General features: G+C 48.1%; 1 protein-coding gene across 6 annotated transcripts in view; it reads left to right on the plus strand.

Annotated features, from left to right (window-relative positions):
- The window catches only part of ZNF423 (zinc finger protein 423), a 214,844-nt gene that overhangs the window by 51,036 nt on the left and 142,343 nt on the right, over positions 1–21,465 (plus strand). For 3 of the 6 annotated variants that reach the window (XM_067004639.1, XM_067004640.1, XM_067004642.1), the window contains 2 exons: positions 5,741–5,941; positions 9,383–9,463. In XM_067004639.1, coding sequence (XP_066860740.1) covers positions 5,741–5,941; positions 9,383–9,463 — 282 coding nt within the window. Of the gene's footprint in view, positions 1–5,269; positions 5,406–5,740; positions 5,942–9,382; positions 9,464–21,465 lie in introns of those variants that run through there. The other 3 variants (XM_013186877.3, XM_013186876.3, XM_067004641.1) reach the window with 3 other exon arrangements.

A 21,465-nucleotide genomic window follows, 5' to 3' on the forward strand; every position in this document is an offset into this window, starting at 1 on the left:
GCTTGGGGTCCACCTGCTTTCCAGACGGATGTACCGGGAGGTGCAGCACCCTACTGAAACAGCGGGACTTTGCTAAGCTGAAGAAAGATGCTGGGATGCTACGCACCTACTTAAAAGTTAAGGTTTTAATGCATACTTCAATACATACACAATTCTGTTGTGAAACGTGGTAACGTGTTCCTAGGTCTCTGACTTCTGTATATTTTAGTTGATAGATTTTAGCATAACCTGTATTTTGATCCTGTGGGTCGTCACCAGTGCCCTTATTCTTCCCTTGCCTTTCCACAAAGGCTGGCGGCCCCCAGCCCTGCTGCCGGTGCCGTCTGCTGTCAGTGCCAGACAAATGACAGCTTGGAGAGGCTGCAATGGCCAGAGCCCTAGGAGGGCACGAGGAGGTAACAATATACAATTTTCATGGTTCAAGGGTAGCCTTATCCTACTGTTCTTCATTACAGTACTGCGGCGAGATCAATTTTATTAAGTTGTAAGTCTTAGGAGGCCAACGCCATTAACTACGTGCTGGATCACACGGGGTTTTGGTGGTGCGATCGCTCTCCCTCTTGCGGGGGGCAGGCAGCCCCTCGCACGAGCCCTCCAGCCTGCATGTGCTTTGCTGCCTGTCCCGCAGCCATCCCGCGGCACTTTGTGCGTCGTCCTTCCCAGCTCTTTGTTTTTCAGCCACGTACCTCTGTTTTCCCCCGTGGGGTTTGGCGCTGTGCTGCACCGCGTGGCAGAGCACCGAACCTGCTCGCCTGCAATGCGTGCAGCGAGCACTTGGCGTGCAGAGAGAGCCTCTGGTACCCGGCCCTGGGATGCTGGAACAGGGTTTTGGCTGCTGGTACAGGTATGGTGCAGTGGTTGCAGCATCTCATGTGGCCTATTGAGAGGTAGCACGCAGGCAGCCCTGGGTTCGAGACGTATCTGTGTAAAATAGGTGGTTTCGGAAATGCTGAAGAGCCGCAGACCTGGCGTGCCCCACAAAGCCAAGCCTTCATCCTATGGGAATGAGCTTCAGCTGAGGTTTGTTTGCATTTTTGTTATTGAAGCATTAATTTTTTTTTTTTTTTTTGCTTCTGTTCATTCTTCTTTGACCACAAATTACAGAGAAGTTTGGACTCTGCTCCGTTACAGTCCAAGAGACAACACTAAAATGCCAACAAACCACATGAAAGTAGGGACACCCCCCCACCGATTTGGCACTAGGCGCCAAGTGAAATGCTTGCTAATGAACGTTTAGATTAGGCTTTTCCTTTAGGTTATTTGTTTCTTTTGTTCTCACTTCCCAGTTACACGAGGAGTTTCCTTTCCCCTTGCCTTCCCAAGCAGGACGGCATGCCCGGCTGCGCCCAGCCCTGGGAGCTGCCGTGCTGTTGCTCCGCCGTCCCTCCAGCAGTTTGCTTCTGTTTCCTCAAGGATGATTTGGTTCATCTCCTGTCCTGAGTCTCTAGGAAAGGGTTAGGAACTACCAAAGCCCTTTGCGAGGCCTTTGGTGGTTTTGTCTTTGGACCAAGGTGGCAGAATGAGGAGATGTCTCATTCCTCTCATCACCTGGTCCCTTCTGGTTCGGCACATGCACGTGCGCACAGCCGGGTGCCAGCTGGCATCATGTGGCAGGGAGCACCATGGGCACGGCCACAGCTCTGCCGTGCACCAAGCCTGTGCGTGCCTGCTGTAGGGAGCAACTTGTGAAGGAAGACCTGCAACCAGAGGTGTTGGAGCCCAGACGTGACCTCGTGCTAGATAGTGCGCTTCAAAGAACAATCCTAGATTTAAAAAAGTCCCAGCTTTCAAAAGTCTCTGGGTTTAAAAAGAAATTACCGGCACAAGCACAGAAAGGCTCGCTTGCCCTATATTGTGCTAAGATAACAGAAAGTTTAAACTGTCTATATTGGATTCCGCAGCTGAAAAAATAAGCCCAGAGGTTTGCTCTGACTCTCATTTCCCAGGCCCACGCGTTGCACGGCGCTGCACGTTTCCGCGTCCCAGCGGCCAGCGCGTCGCCTGCAGTGTGCCTGCGGCTGCCCCGTGCTCCCTCCAGAGCCGCTGCTCCCCGCGGCCACACTCCGCCGTGCTCGGCCCCAAACAGCGAGGCCTGGCCGTGAAGAAATGGGAATTCGCTCTTGACTTTGGGGCCTGGCGTGAGCATGGGACATGCAGTCTGTTTGCAAAACCTTGGCTTTCAAAGCGTGCTGTTGCTGTAACAGCACAGCTCGGAAGGCATTTCTACTGACACTAACCTTCCAGCCGAGCCCGCGGGAGTTCTCTTCTCCACCTTTGCCAAGTTTGCCACATTCCTTGGACCACCAGGTCAGGCAGGAACACTCCCATTTCTTGACGCGTCTTGATGAAATTGTAACTTTTTAGAAAAGAAGTTGGCTTTTACCAAAAACCAAGAGTTGTTAACATTAACTTTAGTGGCAATTAGAGTAACATATTCTTGACTGTTGGCCAGACTGTTTAGGTCATAGGGTAAAAGCATTCGTCTCCTGTGAAGCCCTACAGGCCCTTTACTGCGTTACAGGAATAAAAGAAAAGAGAAGAAAATAAAAGCAAGAAGACCCCAAATGCAAGTGGTGAGGTGTACTTTCAAGGCTGATCTGTCAAGCTGTCTTATCTCTTACTCAGGAAATTGTTGGAGCAATCGTTGGAGACGGCAGGTCCATTTTAAAATTACTAATAATGTTTCTGTGAAAGCAGGGCCTTTTTGCCACTTAGGACTAACCAGTGACCGCTTGCCCAAAGGCATGGTGCCAGTAGCAGTGTGTTGGCCTCCCGTGGTGACAGAAGACCTTTTGGGGGTGTGCCGGTGCCCCTGGCACCCACCCTGGCCAGGCACTCACCATCACGAGGGCAGTGTGCTCTCCACCCTGAACCTAGCCGCACCATGGTGGGATGCTCATACAGTTCTTGCCTGCAGGAACACTGCAGGTTAAATTCGTGCCTTACTGCAGCAAAACTCCTCAGGAATTCATTCCTAAGGAGCGGTCCCGGGTGTCCGGCCTGGTCAGGGACGCTGAGCTCACTGCAGAGCAGCTGGGGCTGAAGCTCTCCCTGCCTGAGGACCACCCGTCCCCGTCACTGCCCTGGCACTCGATGCTGCTTGCTCCCAGGGGCCCCAGGGCCACCCATGCCACTGCTGCCTTGGTGGGGACATGGGCCAAAAACCCAAGAAACACCCCGGGTTTTCCTCAGCAGCGTGGGGTTTCTCCAAGGCGAGCACCAAGCGTGCAGCTCGGCAGAGGAATCTGAAGACGGTGTTATTCCAAGGACAGCAACCCTGAGGTGTGGCAAACACGCACGATTCCTTCAATGGACTGAAAACAGAAAACATCTCATTTTAAAGCAATGTTGCGTTTGCTAAATAATTTATGTGCAAGATTTCACTATTGTGTTACTTGACATACAACGGTGTCACGTAATGACACTTTTGAAAAGTTGCCTAGAGGATCAGATTTCCCATTCAGTGGGGAATTAAAAAATGTTTCTGGAATTTTGCTCTGCAGTCGGGAATCTTATTTTCTTATCTCACATTGTACAATTTATTTTTCCTAAAGCAGTGTGTTAAATTATTTGTTATTGTTGGACTCGGTTGAACAGCTTTATCCCTAGTGTAGTCATGAAGTTTTGGAGAAAAACCAAGGATGAATTTGTCACAGTGTGCTCACCAGATCAGCTGGCCTTTAGGTTAACTGTCAAAAGACAGCATTTCTACTGAAAATATTAGTGAAGGTGCCTTAAACCTCCTTGAGGTTGCCTAAAATCTTTGTTCCTCAGGTTGTAGCTACATTGGTTCAGAAGTGCTTTTCGGAGGCTTCCATCAGCAGGCGGCATGGATTCAGGTGGCAGTTCTCAGATCAGATTTATAGGCTTGCACTATTTTATAGGTTTCTGTCTTATAGAGCTGGAGAGCTGATGTTCTGATTTATGAACGTTTATCAAATCTGCAGGACATACAGGCTTTAACAAAATTGACTGAGCTATAATGTTTGTGATTTGAGTCTGGGATGAGATTGTAAAACGGTGTGCCAAGTAAATACAACAAAATGGAAGTGATCAGTGCAGTGTGTACATTGAATTAGGTGTTAAGTAAAGCAAAGCTAGCAAAGCTTTAAATGTAACATTATTTAGCAGGGTAGGGGTGTAAAGAGAACAGAACTGTCCTTAAGTAGAATACGCTTTTATTAAAGGAAGAGGCTCTAAAGCATGAGGTTCAGAGAACAGTGTTTTATTGAATGAACCCTGTACAGATCAAGACTTAGGACACGGAGAGCGTGGTGAGTGATACTTTTATAACGAAATCCTTAAATTCATTACTGCTCTAAGAGTGGCATATCTGCTTTGTTAATATGAACATTACACCTTGCTCTTAATAGCAATGTTGTAGTAGAAAGGTATGTATAATTTAACAGGAGAAGAACCTGAAAATGTGCACGTCGGTTAATTGCTAAGAGCGATGCTGTGACAGACAACGAGCAGGCATTGATTTTTAATATTTCCATTGCAATTCAATGGGTACGTCATGATACGAGTGCTCCACGGAAAGCCGCAGAGCGTTTTACACCAGTTGATTTACGTTATCATGCGCAGTGCAGACGATGGTATAAAATGTGTGCTCGGGATGGAGCGTGGCAGCAGAGCCCTGCTAGCACCGCGTATCTGAACTGCAGCACTTGCGGTAACCAGTTTTCAGCTTTAATAAATTTTATTTCTCAGCTTTGTTTCATGTTCTCAGCACTGGTTGCCCTTAATCTTTCTGGCGCTGATGTAGTTTTAGAAACCATTCATCTCTCCGTTACCGGCGCAAAACCCCTGTGCCGGCAGGCAGCCAGGCGGCACCCCCTGTGCCGTGGGCTCGGGCACCGCTCCCCGGGGCCCTGCGCCGCTCTGGGGCTGGGCTCAGCGCGGGGGGCTGCTGTGGTGGGGGCCTGCTGACCCCACTTGCTCTTCTGGAGGACTTGTAAAACGTCTGTGTCTAATAACATGGCACGCTCGGGTGGTGGGATCGCTCGCGGAGGCGGGCAGAAGGGCACAAGGCCGGCACGGCTGGTGGTAAGACAGGCGTCCCCTCAGCTGGTCACCCAGCGTGGCCAGGGCAGCCGGCACGTCCAACGGGTGCTGAGGGCGCAACGGGGCTGTAGGAGGTGGAGGGGAAACTGAAACTGGCCTGCCGGAGGGCTTGGCCTCCTTTTACACCCTGCACCTGGAAACTTGTGGATTGTTTGGTCACAGAAGTCTGAAGTGGGGTGTGCCGCCCAGCGAGGTGCCCGCGGGGTTCGGTGGCACCCCTCGTGTCCTGAGGTGTGCGTGGGCCTCGGGGTCTTCAGCTGGAGCGTTTCGCTGTGGTGGGCACTCACGCTGGGGCTTGGTGGCGGCGGGGAGAGGAGAGCACGGAGAATTAAAATTCAGTACGTGCCTGTTCTGTACAGGCTGCAATTAATCTTGCCAATTTTTAAAGCTTTGAGAGCCTGGTTAAGTGATGAAACACTAACGACTTCTTATGACAGAGAGTCAGAGATTTCTGCCCGCTGAAGGAGATTGAGGGAGTGTTTGCAGGATTCACACCAAGCAGCAGAGAATACAGTTGAGAATTGTTGCGCCGCATGATATAAAAACCACATTAATATAATGAAAGGTGTCAGGAATAACGCGAGACCGGCTATAATTAAATGTATCTCAATAAGCGCGGCGTCGTTCGTCAGGCAGACCTCTAAACCTTCGCGTGCATCCTTGCTGTTGGCAGGTGGCCTGGGAGGAGAGCTGGAGAGCGACGCGAAGGACAGCCGGGCCCTGGAAGAGAGGAACAGCGTGACGAGCCAGGAAGAGAGAAATGAGGAAGATGAAGACATGGAGGATGAGTCAATTTACACCTGCGATAACTGTCAGCAGGACTTCGATTCGCTGGCAGACCTGACTGAACACAGGGCACACCACTGTCCTGGAGGTAATGTTAAACTCGCTTTGCAGTTCTGACAGGTGGTTAGCTGGGTAATTGGACATAGCAACAGCTTGAGGCCTCAAGTGAGATTAAAGAATTAATAATGTAATTTTACAGTTAATGTAATTTTATTGTGGTGCCTTGGGTAGCCTTTGTTCACTACTTTAATAAAATTAAAATAAAAGCAACAGCTTTCCAATTGGAATCTGTCAGTAATTATGTTAGACAAAAATGTTGTGGGGTTTTTTAACGTTAAAAGTTTCAGACAGGGTATTTTTCCCTCTCTTCCCAAACGTAGGAAGATTAAAAAAGTTAAATGACTGAAGTGTGCAAAACTCCCCCGAAGAAAGGCCTCTGAACCCCACCAAAGAACATGACAATTTCTGAGATAAAAATTCATAGTGTGAGCTTTGTAATCCCACCCTAAAAATACACCGTTCTCCCTAGGTAACTGTTGCGTTTCCTTTTGAATTTTATGGAGGTGAGGATGGCATGAGCCTACCCTGATTTCGATTTTCCTTGTGAAGTAAGAACAAACACAGAGCGATGGTGTGTGCAATCGCAGCGTATCTTGCCATCGCACGGCTCCTCGTGCATGGCCGGTGGTAGCAGCAGGCACCCTGCACAGCATGTTATCCGCTTTATGGGGGCAGCAAAAAGCCTTGCAGATTTTGCCAAAGATTAAATAAAATCTTAGGAGGGCGAGCACAGAATATGTTCATATATATTTAAATCAGGAGTTCTCGCCCTTCCCAGAGTCGAATACACTGCCAGCACTTTTTCCTCCGCACTCATCTAAGACATTTTTAGCCAGTTCCCATTTCAGCTGGCAGGGGGGTTAGCTTCTCTTCTGGTGCAGCATTATCCCATCTTCGTTCCCATGAGTGCGTGTTCCTCCCTGGCCACTTAATTTGTTTGGTAATGAGTCCACATTATGTTCTTCTTTTTGGGCATAATTAAAGCTGTGCCCAGCCGAGAAAGGCCAGAGGAATTGCCCAGGGCGAGCGTGCAGACGGGGCTGCGGCTGGCTCTGCCGCCCACCCCGAGCATCCTCAGCTGGATGCGGCTCTCCTGCATCGCCAGGGCTTCTTGCTCTGCGCTCGTGGTTAAACACTGCCTGGGATGCCAACTTGAAAGTACAAAAACCAAAAAGGTTACTGCTCGCAGGGTCGTTTTTTGGCCACCTGACAACCACTGGATTGCCCTGAGATTTCTGCGAACAAAATTCATATTTTAATGCAGGGTAGTAAGCAGGAAAATGCTGTTGAATAGAAAAATCCTTGTTTTCCAGGCTGGAAGGTGAGGTGCGCAGCCCAGGGGATGGGGACAGGTCCCTGCAGTGCCAGGCGGGAGGGTAGGGCACTGCGGCTGGTCAGTGGTGCTGTGAAAGAGAGGCCTGTTTTTTTCATGAGGCAAACGTCCATTAAAACACAGCAACCTAGAGATCCCTGTCTGTACAGTCGATGTTTTCAAACCTCAGTTTTTATTTACCCTCAGCGTAGTGTTCTGTTAGTGAGAGTAAGAAAAATAAATTCTATTTTTGGGACCTATCAAAATAATTTGTGAGTATTCCCCTTGCTAATTTTTGATTGCAGGTAGCATAACTTCATCATCTTTTACTGTCTTGACATGTGCTGATGATTTACAAAGACATTTTGTCATAAAAAGGCACCGTATAATCATCTGCATATACACGGAATAGGTGCTGATTATCTCCATGTGAGGAAATCCTTGTTCCAGAATAAGAGTGCCTGTTTTCTATTTGTTTTAGTCTAGTGTCCTGAACTGATTTAATGCCGAGGGGAGGGTTGCACTCATCTATTCTGGAATGAGAATGTTTCCATGAAGGCAATCTGGAATATCGTTTGATATTTACATGTCTTGCCACGAGGAAAAAAAAGTTTTCAAGTTTAGACCCACCAATTGTTCAATAGCCATACGAATTTTTGTTCTAAGAATGCAAATTACACGTGTTTGTTCAGCTCACCTGGAAAGACTTGCCCCCATCAGGGTGAGAATCTAAGAGAGCGCCAGGAAATGTGGTGTATTTAACGACGTTACCCCACCATATGAGCTGTGTCCTGAGTTGCCCTGCTCTCCTTTTGTCTCTAATGCCTGCCCGACACCTCTGAGGCTGTAACACAGTGCCTGACCTTTGGGCAAGCTAGAGTTTCATGTCTTAATCTGAAGCAGGGTGTTCAATCGTGTCTACATGGCTCCAGATCAATGCAGGTAATATTTGTAGTGATAATATCACCAGGCTGATAATACAATGTAACTAATGACTTCCTTTGGGAGGCTGAAGTTAGGAAGGTATTGTAGCTCTGGTGTGTTGCAGGATTATAAGAGCTCACTCCAAAGAATAGGATAAACCATCTATTTCACTGGAATCCCTTAGAAATTCATTACAGCGGGCTGAAGTTATAATACAGTTTGAACGCAGCTTCTTTGACATGTAAGGAAGTAACAAACAGCCATTTCCCCCCTCGCTTTTTCATGTATTTCAGACTTGTTTCTTTGAGGACAAAACACGGCTGAAATCTAGACATCTCTTGTAGCGTAAGTGCACGGCATCCCTTTGGATGCCGGCCCGGTGGAGGTGCTCTCCTGACAGAATTAGGTGCCTCTCGTACCTTTTGCTCGTGGTGGATGTCTATGACAGCAGGCTGGGGGCTTCCAGTGCCGACGGGGATGTGAAAAGGGCCCCAACGGGGCAGCGCATGCTGAATGAGCAGTGCGTTTCCTCCCCAGCTCATGGCTTCCCAGCTCGGCCTCACACGAGCACTCCTTAAACAGCCAGAGAGCATCTTTAAAAATGCCCTGAGAATACATAGAGACACCTAGTGCATGTGCTACATGTATTGAGCTTTTAAAATGAATTCAAAAAGTCACTCATGTCCTGTGTCCCCTTAACTCGAGAAGACTCAGGTGTGGCCATCTCATGCAGTCCTTTTTGTATGTTTTTTGCACGCTGCCGTTAGTGCAGGTGCTACGACACAGTGCCACAGCAGTACTGACAAGAGGAGAGGATCACATGTGCATTTACAAGTGCGGGTGTCCTCTAGCCAGCACCGGGGGCTGCATGCATCAAGCAGCTATTCTGCAGTACGTCACTGCCTGGTGCCTGGTGCTGGGTTGTTTGTTGCCTGATGAAAAGCGGCTAAAAAGCCCTGAGACTTGCCTTTTTGTATGTGCATGTTGGTCCACATGTGCCAGTCTGGTTTTAGCTCCCGTTTTTATCATGTTGGTTTTGATTCCTCCGCCCATGCCAGCCCTTTCCCCCTGCTGGGCCAGTGTAGCCTCCCATAAACTTTTTCCTTCGGTTTCACAAGCAAATGTAGGGTGTTGTAAAGTGAGTTAGCGCGTCAATGAACTGGACAGAAGTAGGTTACGTTGGGGTCTCTGAGCATTTCATGAGGTCCTCTTCTGTTGTTGATAACTTTACAGGTTGTCTGTTTCAAACAGCAGCAGAGCTATATATGGATATTGCCAGCTGGGAAGCGGCTGATTTTTCTAAACTACTGTACGGTAGGAACTAGTTTATAATTAAAGTCTTGCAGTTGCTCCTGTTAAATGCCCTGTAACTTGTACACTAGGCTTGCATTAGAAACAAGGTATTGTAACTGTTTCGTGCTAGTGTATAATTTTGCATTTTCTTGTATTTCACCTGCTGAATTATAATTGCCATGCAACTGTATATGCAGGATGCTCACCCAGAAACCATACACGGCAGCTTGCCAACAAGTGGCCGCGTCTCAGTGATGTTTTTGTCAGGTAGTACTTTGTACTTTGCACTGACAAAGATGGATTTCTTGCATGTATTTCCCAAATTAACCCTTCCCCGAACTATAATCTTGTTGCACCCGATTGGCAAGTTGGAGATTTTCAGTTGCTTTGCTGCTGATGTTGTTGCTTTTTTAAAATAATGAATTAACTGATCATCCTCCACAAAAGATACTGAAATACAGTTGTGAAAAAGCAGTGTGGAAACTTAATTATACACCTAGTTTATACAGCTGTGGCTCTAATGACCTATTGGCCCTAATTACTGTGTTGTGGCTTGGTCTGAGTGCTCCTGTCCTTGCCAGAATTCTGCTCCTCTCTCTTAACATGACTAGTGTTTCAATCTAAAAAAAATAATAAAAAAATAACATTTCCTTTTTTGTTCTTTTCTACATTGTCATGCTGAAATGCAAGTTTCCTTCTTTCCAGAGGTCATGGCAGTGTTTTCAGAATTGGCACCAGAAACGCTCTGTAATATCACAAACTGTAAAAGCACGGATGTTCCCTGGCGCCCTCAGTTCTCACTGCCTGGCTCTGGCAGCGGGCACTGCGGCAGGCTTTTTGCTGTCGGTCCCCCAAGGGGCTGTGACCGCAGGCTCCTTTTCTTGTTTCATCCCAGGCCTCACCTCGCGGGGCTCACATTTGTCCCGCTGGTCGGTGTTTGTGCCCATTGGGGCACAACTTGGCTCTCTGTGCAGGTGCACGGCGTTGTGTGTGTTTATCGTGCAGAAGGTGAAGCACGTTCCCGTAGCTGAACCTGGAGCCAAAGCCACGCAGGAGCGCAGTGTGGAGCGTAATGGCGCACAGGGCACGTGGTGACCTTGGAGGATGAGGTAGCTTCGTCGCAGGGCTGCATGCAGCAGTGGTTTCATGAGCGCTGAATGCAGTGCGGGTGTTCGTGGGAGCTGCGTGAGGTGGCCGATTCCCCAGCGGCAGCCCTGCTGGGTGAGGGTGGCGAGGCCCTGCTCTGCCTCTGCCAGTGCAGTCTGGCACTCGGTGCTTGGTCTGCGTCTGGTTCTGGGTTTTACAAGCATGCCGTGCCTCTGAGGGCTTGCAGTGGCTGGTGGGGGGGGGGGCGTGAATTTGAAACAAAGCTCGCTGGCCATAAACACCAAGCCCGGGATTTGCTCTGTGGCCTCGCAGAGGCTCTTGCGTGTCGAGCGCGGTGGCAGCCGGCAGCAGGCCCCGCCGCGAGGCCCAGTTGGTGTGCTGGCAGATAAGAGCCTGCCAGGGCGCCGGCGCCGCCCCCCGCAATCACCACGGCCACCTTTGTGCCCGGGCCCCTGGGGACGGTGGCACGGGCGGCAGCACCAGGCTCTGCGCATGCAGATAGGAGCGGTGCCAGCGCGGCTGTGGGAGCCTGGGTTGAGCGAAACCAGAGCTCTGCTGGGAGGGAGGCACGGGCTGCGTCTACCCCTTTGCAGCCTCCACGTAGCCGGCAGTCATCGCGGAGGGCACAGCCGCGTGTTTTGAGGCTGTACAAATATTTCTCAGCTAAGATGATGTCTTTCCGCAAGCAGCATATGTTTTTCACATAGGAAGAACATTTTCCCTGTCATTTTTAAACATATGGCCCAGTGAGGAACTGAGGATGACACGTTAGCGTGGTCGTATCAGCAAGGGACTGTTTCATCCTTGCCACTTTAATTGAGCTTTTTTTTTTTTTTTTATCATCTACTTTTATCTAGCTCAAAAATGAGCCTGCAAAGTGAGTGCGGGTACCCCTGGAAACGCGGGGCCACCAGCCCTGTCCTGCTGCGGCCCTGCGCCTGCTGCCCTGCTGCTGCTCCCCAGCCGAGCCTCTGCTGCCGAGGGGCAGTCTGCGGCCATGTCGCAGCTCGGGCAGTCACTGGGTCTGTGTGGGGCAGGTCTGTTTCTCGGCGTTACAGCAATGCAAGTAAATAATAAACAGGTCGGAAGAGGAGGGAGAGGTGGCAACAGGAAGGTGCCTTTCAGGGCTGGACCCTGCTGAGCTTGCAGGGGTGGCCATGCCCACAGAGGAGGGTCCTGCTGCTGCCAGCAGCTCCCTGCTCTTGGTGGCTGTAGAGAAAAATGGGAGAGGGTTCTCCTCTTTGTTTTTTAAGCAACCTGAATGACTATCCCAGTCCCTGGGAGAGAGGGATGCTGCAGCCTCTCAGGAGAGCAGCCTGGAGCCTCAGTAGTTCCCTCAGTCCCTCGGGGGCTGGTGTTTGTAACTCCGTGTGTGACGGAGCTCCATCACCGGGGAAGTCACCAGCCCGAATGTCGAGCTTGGGGCTTGGGAAGATCTGAGGAGCCTGCGAGGAGACCCCAGGTCCATGTTTGCAGTCCTCTTACTGGTACCTTCTGCACCTTGACCCAGAGCTAGAGCCCGAGGCACATGGTGAAGCATCGCTGGCAGGGCAGTGAATGTGTAAGGCACCTCCTTCATCGCCTGCGCTCGGGACGTGGTCATGTTTGCCTGTTTGTCTCAGTTTCCAAGTGCGAGGGGATGCATTGCACTGGTGCTGGGGTGGAGGCCAGGCAGGCAGAAAGGTGGTGCCTGGCCTTTCAGAGGGAAAGTGATTAAGGCTTAAATGTTTGTTAGGAAAAAGCAACCAGCAGTGCATTTCAGGCACTCATCACAGAACATAATTTTGCTGTTGGAAGTAGCGGGATAAAAACAAGTCTTTCTAATGCTGATTTATTTGAATTTAGAGAATATAATTAAAAAAAAAGAATGAAAAATAAAGGGAGTGTGCATACAAACACTGTCAAGTATTTCTATCTTTTTTTTTTCCTAAACAAGCTCTAGAAAAAATCCCTGCAGAAGTTCTGTAGTGCATATTTGAATGCTTTTGTTGTAGCCTCATTAAACTTGGCTTGTCTGCAGATACAGCTGGCATGTTATTAACTGTGCTCCGGGCTTGGGGAAGCCAGTAAGCAGCCTCCACCCCCCGGTGCCGGCTGGCTTTAGGGAAACGTGCCAGCATGGGTTGGTCCTCTTCAGCTGGCTGGCTTTGGGAGCGCTCGCTGGAGCAACCCCGTGAGGCCTCTGGGTCAGGGAGCCCAGGGCTCAGCCTGCCTCCAGCGCCAACCCGAGGGAGGGCTGCACCACGTCCCCCGTGCCGGCCGGCAGCCCGTGGCCACGCACCGCAGCGGTGCCTTGCGAGCAGGATGGATCCGCCAAGGTACGTGGCCTCCCGTGGACATGCTCACCCAGGTGCCTGCATCTTCCGTAGGGCTCTCGCGTCTTTCTGTAGCGTGGGCTGGCAAGAAGCAAATTAATGATTGTCTGCCAGATAGTTTCTCTGTTCTGAACGAACTCGTTGTTGGACCGAACTAGTCAGATAAACTGAATAAGGGAAATATTTTCCCTGCACCTGCTGGAGAGGCTGTTGCTTTCCAAGCTGGGTTTGCACATCAGAAGACCTCCACCAGAGGTCTAAGCAGCTTCTGACTTTCTCCAAAACTTTGGCAACAAGCACATGCCTCTTGAATGCTGTTTCATTTAAGTAATTGTAGTGTTTGTTTGTTTGTTTTTAATAATAAGGTGACTTTTAAAAGTAGATTTCATAATCTCATTAAATTCAGAATTGTTGAAAAAATAATCAATAGAATTTTTAATTAAATAATGTATATAAAATATATATAATGTTAATCAAACTTCATGTTTAATACAACCAATTTTCATTGCCTTAGCTAATGAAAAAAAAAATGATTTAGAGTTTTCAAAGCACCTGGTCTGTTTATGCTAAATACCTCCTATGGTATTTGAGCACTTCAGAATCTTTAAACATTTGGTCTAGCGACTCCTTTCTGACACAAGAAGTACCAACCTTATTTTTATCTTCAGGGAATTAATAAGTCATTCTATTTCAGCTAAAGTTTTGCCTGTTACTGGGAGGAGTATTCTCTCCTTCCATCCCCTACCTCTTGCTGATACAAGATTTGTGTTTTCTCTGGGAACTGATGTTGCTGCTAATTAAAAGGATTAAATTTTAGTCTGTGCAGCTCCCCCATTGGGCATCCTCTGAAAATGCAGAAGCCTTGCGTCAACATGAGGGGGACAAGAGGTAGGGGTTTGGAGGAGATTTCGAGCCTTTCTCCCTTAGCAGCCTGGCTTATTTTGGATGAAAATGACTGTAACTTTGGCGTCACTGATTTGTCCAATAACATGCATGACATCAGTGCTAGAGCCAAGGTCTTTAATCCAGGTGGGTTTTGTTGCTGGAGACACCTATATCGCAGCGGGTGAGCTTCCTCCACCTCTTGCAGGCACCAGGTTTTTGGCATGTGGTCCGTCTGTTCTTTAGGCTTCCTTGGAAATCTTTCTCAGCATAATGGTGAAAGACTTTTTGGCTCCTCCTTATGTTGCTACTCAATTACTGTTAGCCTTGCAGAGGAGGACATAAGGAAAGGCTGAAGAGGCCCATCACTTTTCTCTTCTCCAGGGAATCTGTTACATTAAACATTTGAATAGATTTTTGAACGTAATTCCCAGTCATTTCCTCTACAGTGAACTCAGTTCACTTGTGCAGACTTTGTACTTAATGATATCTCCTAAAATAAATGAGATTTGATATAACTTATATTAAATGGTCTTTTTAGAAATCTACATCTACTAATTATTCATTAGAAAATTTGGAGAGATGGACAGAAGTAGAATAAATTCCATTTATGGCCTTGCAGTCTACAGAAACACAAATATAAACACCTGCATTCATTTTCTCTGAGCAAAAGTGCATGTGGGTGACTTACTGGACTCCAAGAGTCATCTAACCAGATTTCAATGTGTTCAACCCACATCAATAAGCCGTAGCAACCAACCAAGCCAACGCCATCCAAAAAACCAGCACGCCTTTAGGGCAGTTGCAGGTCAGATTGCAGTCTGTCTCCTCACCATGGGGGATTTTGCTTTTGTGAGCACTTCTGGTTCTCCTCGGGGTGACTGCTCTCCCCTGTCCCTGCTGCCTGCGCTGGTCTCCCCGTGGTCCCTCCTCTTAGGCTGTTTCCTTGGTGTCCTTGCAGTGCTCCTAGCTGGACTTTGACCATTTCATATCAGGCTTACGGCACCGTCCTCCCTGATGCTTTGCTGGCATTTGCCCTTTCCTGGCCCCGGGTGTAACCCAGTCACTTCCACGTCTGAGTTTTCAGACCCCGCGCAGCTCATATGCTTCCGCTACACCTCACCGCGTTGCTGATTTCCCTTCTCTCTGTGCTGCTCTTGTTGCCTTGCCTGCTGGGCCCGGGGCTGTCCCTTCCCTGGGCTCCGAGCGCTCACAGGGCTGTCCTCACGCTGCCCCATGGGGACCAGCACCTGCAGAGCTCCCCCAGGTGCTGCGAGCACCCATCTGAGCTGGGGGCCATTTTGGAGGTACTCCCATTGAGGTTCAAAGAGGTAAAGCTGTATGCCATAGTCAAATCTTTGTTTACAAAACCCGGTGAATTTTCCAATTTGCATTCAGACTGCATCCAGCCCCAACCTGGAGAGCTGCTTGATCTCACCTTACAGCCCTGTCACTGACGCTTGCCGTGTTTTGTTTTACAAGAGCTCTTTCAGGCAGGAATTGTATCCCACTAGATACTGTAACGGTGCCCGTGTAGCTGCAGATGGTGTCCCTTGCTGCATGGAGGATGAATTGTCGTCGTTAGGATGCTCGCAATGTTGTTGCTCTCCTCACACACACAAAAAAAAACACTTTTAAACCAAAATTTTAAACAAACAAAACTCAACAATGAATGAAAGTGAGTAGGAGTTTCTTCTCTCAGAGATTAAATGAGAGAATATTGAGTTTCCTGGCTGCCCGTTTATCCTCCAGACATGCAAGCATCAGGAGGGAAGAGGCTCCTTCTCTGCCACGATACGTATTTCTGATGTACCAAATGCATCGTACATTAACCAGTTCAGTTTGGAAGATCTGACCAGCTAAAACTGGCTGCTCAGAAGACAACATCATTGCCTTGGGGGAGCATCAGCTTTTACTGCAAGAGCTGGGGAGAGGCAGTGGTCGCAGCACGCTGGGGAGTCGCACCGAGCTGGGAGAAGCGCGACGTGCATGGCTCAGCGAGTGACAGGCGGGCGGCTCGGCTTCGGGGAGCTCGGCCATGCAGCGAGGGGGAGGAGGACGGGGAGAAAAAATGATTTGTGAACTTGCCCCTTTTGAGATAGCAAATGCTCCTCTCCCGGTGACCAGGAGCATTGCTGAACAGCCGGCAGCTGCATGCGAGTCGTCTTCTGCTGTCAGCGAGTGTCACCGCAGAAACCTCAGCAGCTGAAAGGAGCCACTATACGTGCGCAGGGGAGAGAGGAGACTCGAGGATCGAAACGCTCTGGTGTGTGGGCTGCTCGGGATTTTTCTCCGAGGAAGAAGATATCCACAAATGTTTTAAATTAGGCTATCCTTGATAGTTCTGGTGGTATGGAGCCCAACCAAAATTTGGGGGGAAAAATAAGTTACTCTGTTAAAGTAGACATGAAAAAAAATGAAGGGCTTAACTTTTGTCCTGAGGGTGATAAAACAGCACCACACAGCTGAAAATCAATCTGACCTTCACCCACGTGATGCTGTTGTCTCAGTCTGTCTTTCATTTCCTTTGGTTGAGTGAAGGCCATGGCATTCAGGAGGGAGAAAAGCCAGAGGGAGGTGGGGAGAATCCTGTTTTCTCTGGAAAGGCTCCGGTGCTTGCATAAGTTGACTCCATAAAGAGTTGCAGTAAAACTTCAGATTATTTCATTAAATTAAAAAAAAAGAGAAAACAACAACAAAAGAAACTTCTTCTCTTAATAGCCAGGAATCACATTAAGGTAAAGATATGTACTGGAAAAAAAAAAAACAAACATAACTGTTTCTGATGTAAAACATTCTGTTTTAATTAAATATAGAATTAGTCAATGATGGTGTTTTGGAATGAAGGCTTCATGCAGCAACAGGAAACCTGCACATTCATTTAAAAACAGAAATTTGTACCCAAAGGGGAGAAAAAAGGCCAATTATTTTTTCCAGAGAAATTTTAACATTCTTTGTTGCAGGCTTTGTCCAAACAAAGCAAATGTACCACTTACACGAGCATTTACATATACATCAATAAACCAACAGTTCGGGCTTGTGTATAAGCGGTTGTATTGATTTCCAAAATGCAGGTACAATTGCAGTTGGTGAAATACTCATTTTGCACAACATCCTTCAGCAAGTGCTACGGGCAGACACTTTCCCCCCTCATTTCCCCAAAGATGTAGAATCAATTAATAAATGGGTAAAATTCTATGCAGAATTTAATTCTACAGAAACAACATCAACAAAGGAGAAAACAAAGTACAGAAGTGCTTTTCTTTTTTTTTTTGCTTTTTGTTTGTTTGTTTGGTGGTGGTGATGGTGGTGAAGGGCGTTACATCTAGAGAGCCGTTAAAAGTGCAGTTCATTGCTGTTCATCCAGTCCCCTGCTTCTTCCATCCTCACTGAATTTAAATGCAACCCAGAGCCAGATAATTTCTTTTGGAGAACAGCAAATTTTCCACATTGGTTTTACAAAACTAAGATTGCTATAAACTCTGTAAAATTAAATTTTTTCTATTTCGTCATATGCAGACAGTGTCGTTTCATGCCATAGTCATGAATTATTGTGTTGCTTTATATTTGTGTGTTATATATCCCATAGCTACTGTAGCATGGAGAGAGTTAGGGATACCTGCTATTTCTTTGTTCAGTGAATGTTGCTTCTTTTAGGAAGCTCAGTAAGAAATGTCAACTTCTCGTTAAAAAGATAAAGACAGAGATTGGATTTAGCTGTAGAGATTAATCCCTGCTTCGTAAAGGTTAAGAATTAAACAATTTGTTCATTAATCTATTTGGGATGTTGGAGATTAATTTATGACTACAGCTTATTATTTAAGTGCAGTTTGTCAGATGTGCCAACAGTAACGGACACAGTCCTTTGCTATTATTCTACATGTTATAAAAAAAAAAAAAAAAAGAACAGGCAATTTAAAAGATGTTGGGACCTCTTCCTGGCGAGCTCTACTAAAGTCTCCCTGTGATATGCCAAAATGCTATTTGCATAAATGTAGAATTTAATAAGTTATCATTCTGATTAACGCCATTAACTGCTTAACTACTGTAGAAATTGGCTTCCAAAGTTGCTTCATGGTAGCTGTTGCTCTCAACGTCATTTCATTTGCTGTCTCGCTGGGGATAATGGTATGCAAGGGAAAGCAAGAAGGTCAAGGATCTTTTTGTTTAGTCTCTTTGCACATTAAAAGTTCTATTATGTGTTTGTATTGCATGTGGTTTCCAGTCTGTTCGCTACAGAGCTTTCAAAATCCATTGATGATGAGTTTGTGAAGCTAAATATATCTTGTGGGTTGTGACTACCAAGCTATCGTTGCGTGTAGCAGTCAGGGCCAATATTTAACAAGTGTTTTCAGCACGAGGAGTTTTGAAACCAAGTCGAATGGTCTTACAAAAGGGTTAACAGATACACTAATGCACAAGAGGACAGCAAACGTGCATACCTTGCTCTGTGGTGACGGTGGGGTGTTTGGAGTGATGCTGTGCTATTTATGGGGAAGTGTATCTGGGCTTGGGGTTTTTATGTGTTTTTTTTTTCTAGGGGCGGAGGCGGGTTGTGGTATTGTTGTGAATGACACAGCCACCACAACGGGCAATGGGGCTGGAAAAAGCAGTGCCCTCTGCAGCCATCCCTCTCCCTGCCCCAGCAATGTGGAGGTGCAGCCCCACGTCGGGGGGTCCCCGCGGCCCCTGCCGCCTTCCCGCGGGGCACAGCCCCACGCGCCCCACGGCCGGGCTCCCCCAGCGCATCCCTGCTGCTCCGTGCCCGGCATTCGGGGAGCACAAACCCGGGCTGCAGGATGTGGCCGCGTCCTGAGGGCTGGCACAGCCGCAGCGCTGCTTCGCGCTCTGCAGCCAGTAGGTCAGCCTCCTGAGAAGCCAGCTTCAGCTGCCCTGGGACACTGGCAGTATCTTTAATGGATTTCCTTTGGGTGTTAAACAGCCGTGCTCACATCGTGGTGTGTAAACTAGTGGCTGTAAAGGTGGGAGCAGCCGCTCCTGGCTCGGGCTGGGTACACACTCAGGCAGATGTCACTGCCTCCTTCCCAGGCGTAAGCGCAAGATATCCGTTCTCTTCTAAGCTGAAAGCAGAGATTTATTTTTTTTCCCAAACAATTCATGTTCTGACTGCATGAGTACCTTCACACCTGTCAGTTGCACTCAGTGTGCTCGTTCCCCAGGGTTACCTGGCATCTGGGAGATCCTGCCTCAGCGCAGCCTGATCCCTGCCGCAGCGAATACCTGTGATATTTTGGGTGGAAATGCACTTACACCATCGCACATCGTCTTCTGCATCGTTCTGTTCTGCTCCGCTATATTCCTGCTTTTGTAACCTTTGGGTTGAACCCCACTCCCAGGCTGTTCCGGGAGCACTGCAGCTATCTGCAAGCTGTCCTGCTTTTCGCTGCGGTGCTGGTAAGCTCAAAAACATCTGCAGGCAGCGTCAGTCCAGCTTGCTAGTCTTCAGAGGATATTTGCAAAGTTTCATAAGCCTTGGACCCATACCCACACCCATCCTACATGCAGTGTCTACAGATTTATCCCTGAGAGCCTCTTACAGCTTTGTTTGTATTACTATCTAGAGCTATCCCACTGCCGAAATCCTCAAGAGAGAGAAGTGGTCAAGAGTACTTAGAAACATCTGTTAAAAATTCAGACAAACACTGCACTGTCACTAGAAGCTGTTGGGAGAGGGGCGGACGAAATTTATCATGTGGTGCTACAGGGGAAAGGGACATTTTTTTGTTCCTTTTCTTTTCCTTGAAAATCAATAGTTTGGTCAGTAAATATAGGAAAATGCCCCTGCAGAGCGTGCTTGGGGTGGAGAGCTGCTTTTCACAAAGTCACAGGCTCACTCGAGAGCCAAGCCTCGCAGCCTTACGGGAGCGCTGCTGCAGAGTGCTCGCGTTTGATTCATCACACGCCTTCTGCTTGTTTCAAGGAACCCGGCATTAATTGTGTGGGCCTGGAAAGTGCTGACATTAGGAGACAAAGTGACTTCGCAGTGACTTTTCTTTTGCTTGCCACGCTCAGACAAAAGGGGAGAAGTTCTAACGAGAGATCAGTTGCACGCTGCTTGGTGCGTGGCTACGCGCTGGGTTCAGCGAGTACTTGAGAAATGTTGGCGTTTGTCCCTGATGATGCATCATGAAGTTACAGGCAATTTGGCAGAAAACAGCCCCGAGTTTTGCCGGGCTCCGTGTGAAGTTGCGTTTCTCCACCCCGGTGGTGCAGCTCAGGCCCTGCTCCCTGGGGGGTCTCACCCCCTTCCCCATCCCCATCGCGCATGGCTCTGCGCTTCACCTTTCCTCCGAGAGGCTCGAGCTGGGGGCTCTGCCCTACCGACCCGGGGCACATTCACTGATCTTAGAGAAACTCAATTTCTGTAAGAGAAACTCAATTTCTCCGAGCCCTCTATCCCCAGTCCGGGGTGATTCAAAAGTTAATAGGAAGGGACAAACAGTTAAGGCGTATGACAGGCAATATGATCATGTAAACCTTGTTTCTTAGGATGCCAGGCTGACAAAAATGAACCCGGTGCTCCTGAGAATAAATGAGTCACTTCAGATTGAGACTTGACGGACAATGTTGGCTTTGTTATCACTCTGCAGGTAGTGAGGGGATAGGGTTAGGGAGAATTTTCAGAAACGTAGGCAAGTCATTATTACAGGGGTAAAGTTTCCTCTGCCACGCATCCCCCGTAGCGGAGCCTGCATTACCCTGGTCCTCCTCCTTTTAGGAGCCTTTTGAGGAAAAGTCTCTGGTGACAGGAACATCTCTCAGGTCTTTTCATCCGTGAGCTGCCAGGTGAAAGAATGGGGCTAGAGAACAAAAGATGTTCTGATACCGCAGACAAGCTTTTGTAGGATCTGCCACGTCAGCTGTCTCTTATAAGGTCTGCTGTATTTTCTGTTGATGGTGCTCTTCCCTTGAGGATTTCCCCACACCTGGGAATGCCTGCCATAACCCGCACTGATATTTTCCTCAATGCCTTTCATTTCTGCATACAGATGGAGCTGGGATATCACACACCGTCCTTGCCCTTATTGTGTTCTGCTCCTTGGCAGTCCCAGCTTTCCTGGCTCCGAGCTTTCATCCCACCTCCCTCTCAACCTTTTCCAGGAGGGGCTTTGCAATTATTTATAAGCTAGCTTGTCCTGTTTTCTGACATTTTCAGCGTAGTCTGTGGAAGAGGAGCTAAGTATATATTCCCTGGCTTTACAGGGAACAGGCGACTTAAAATAAATGTTGCTGGTCTGCGTTAGCAAGAAGTTCTTAGATTTTTGTTTTGTTTTGTTTTTATTGGAGGCAGGGAACCGTCCCTTTAACATCAGTGGTCTTGGGGTGGAAAAAATCCTAGTGGCCTGTAACCACCTCTTGCCTTTGCTGCGTTTGGAGATCCTGGAAGGGCAGGCAGCCAACTTGCTTGCCTGCTCGTCAAGGGGAGGCTGGCTGTCCTGCCTATCCTGTATTTCCCCCGCCCCCCTAAAGCGGGTTTTCTCTCTCCTTCCTCCTACCACGTGCCAGAATAAGAAGCACCCTGTGATTTACCACCTTCTTCTGCTCATCGTGTGCTGGGGCTTGAAATTTTCCAAAATACATCATGGTAAAGAGGCAAAGCTTTAATGATTTGGGCATCATAGCTCCTCTAGAGGCATCTTTAGATTCTCTGAATGAAATAAACATCTATTTGAGCTGAAGAGCAGCATTTTCTCATTT

Source organism: Anser cygnoides, chromosome 12, assembly GCF_040182565.1.
Source record: "Anser cygnoides isolate HZ-2024a breed goose chromosome 12, Taihu_goose_T2T_genome, whole genome shotgun sequence".
Taxonomy (NCBI): domain Eukaryota; kingdom Metazoa; phylum Chordata; class Aves; order Anseriformes; family Anatidae; genus Anser; species Anser cygnoides.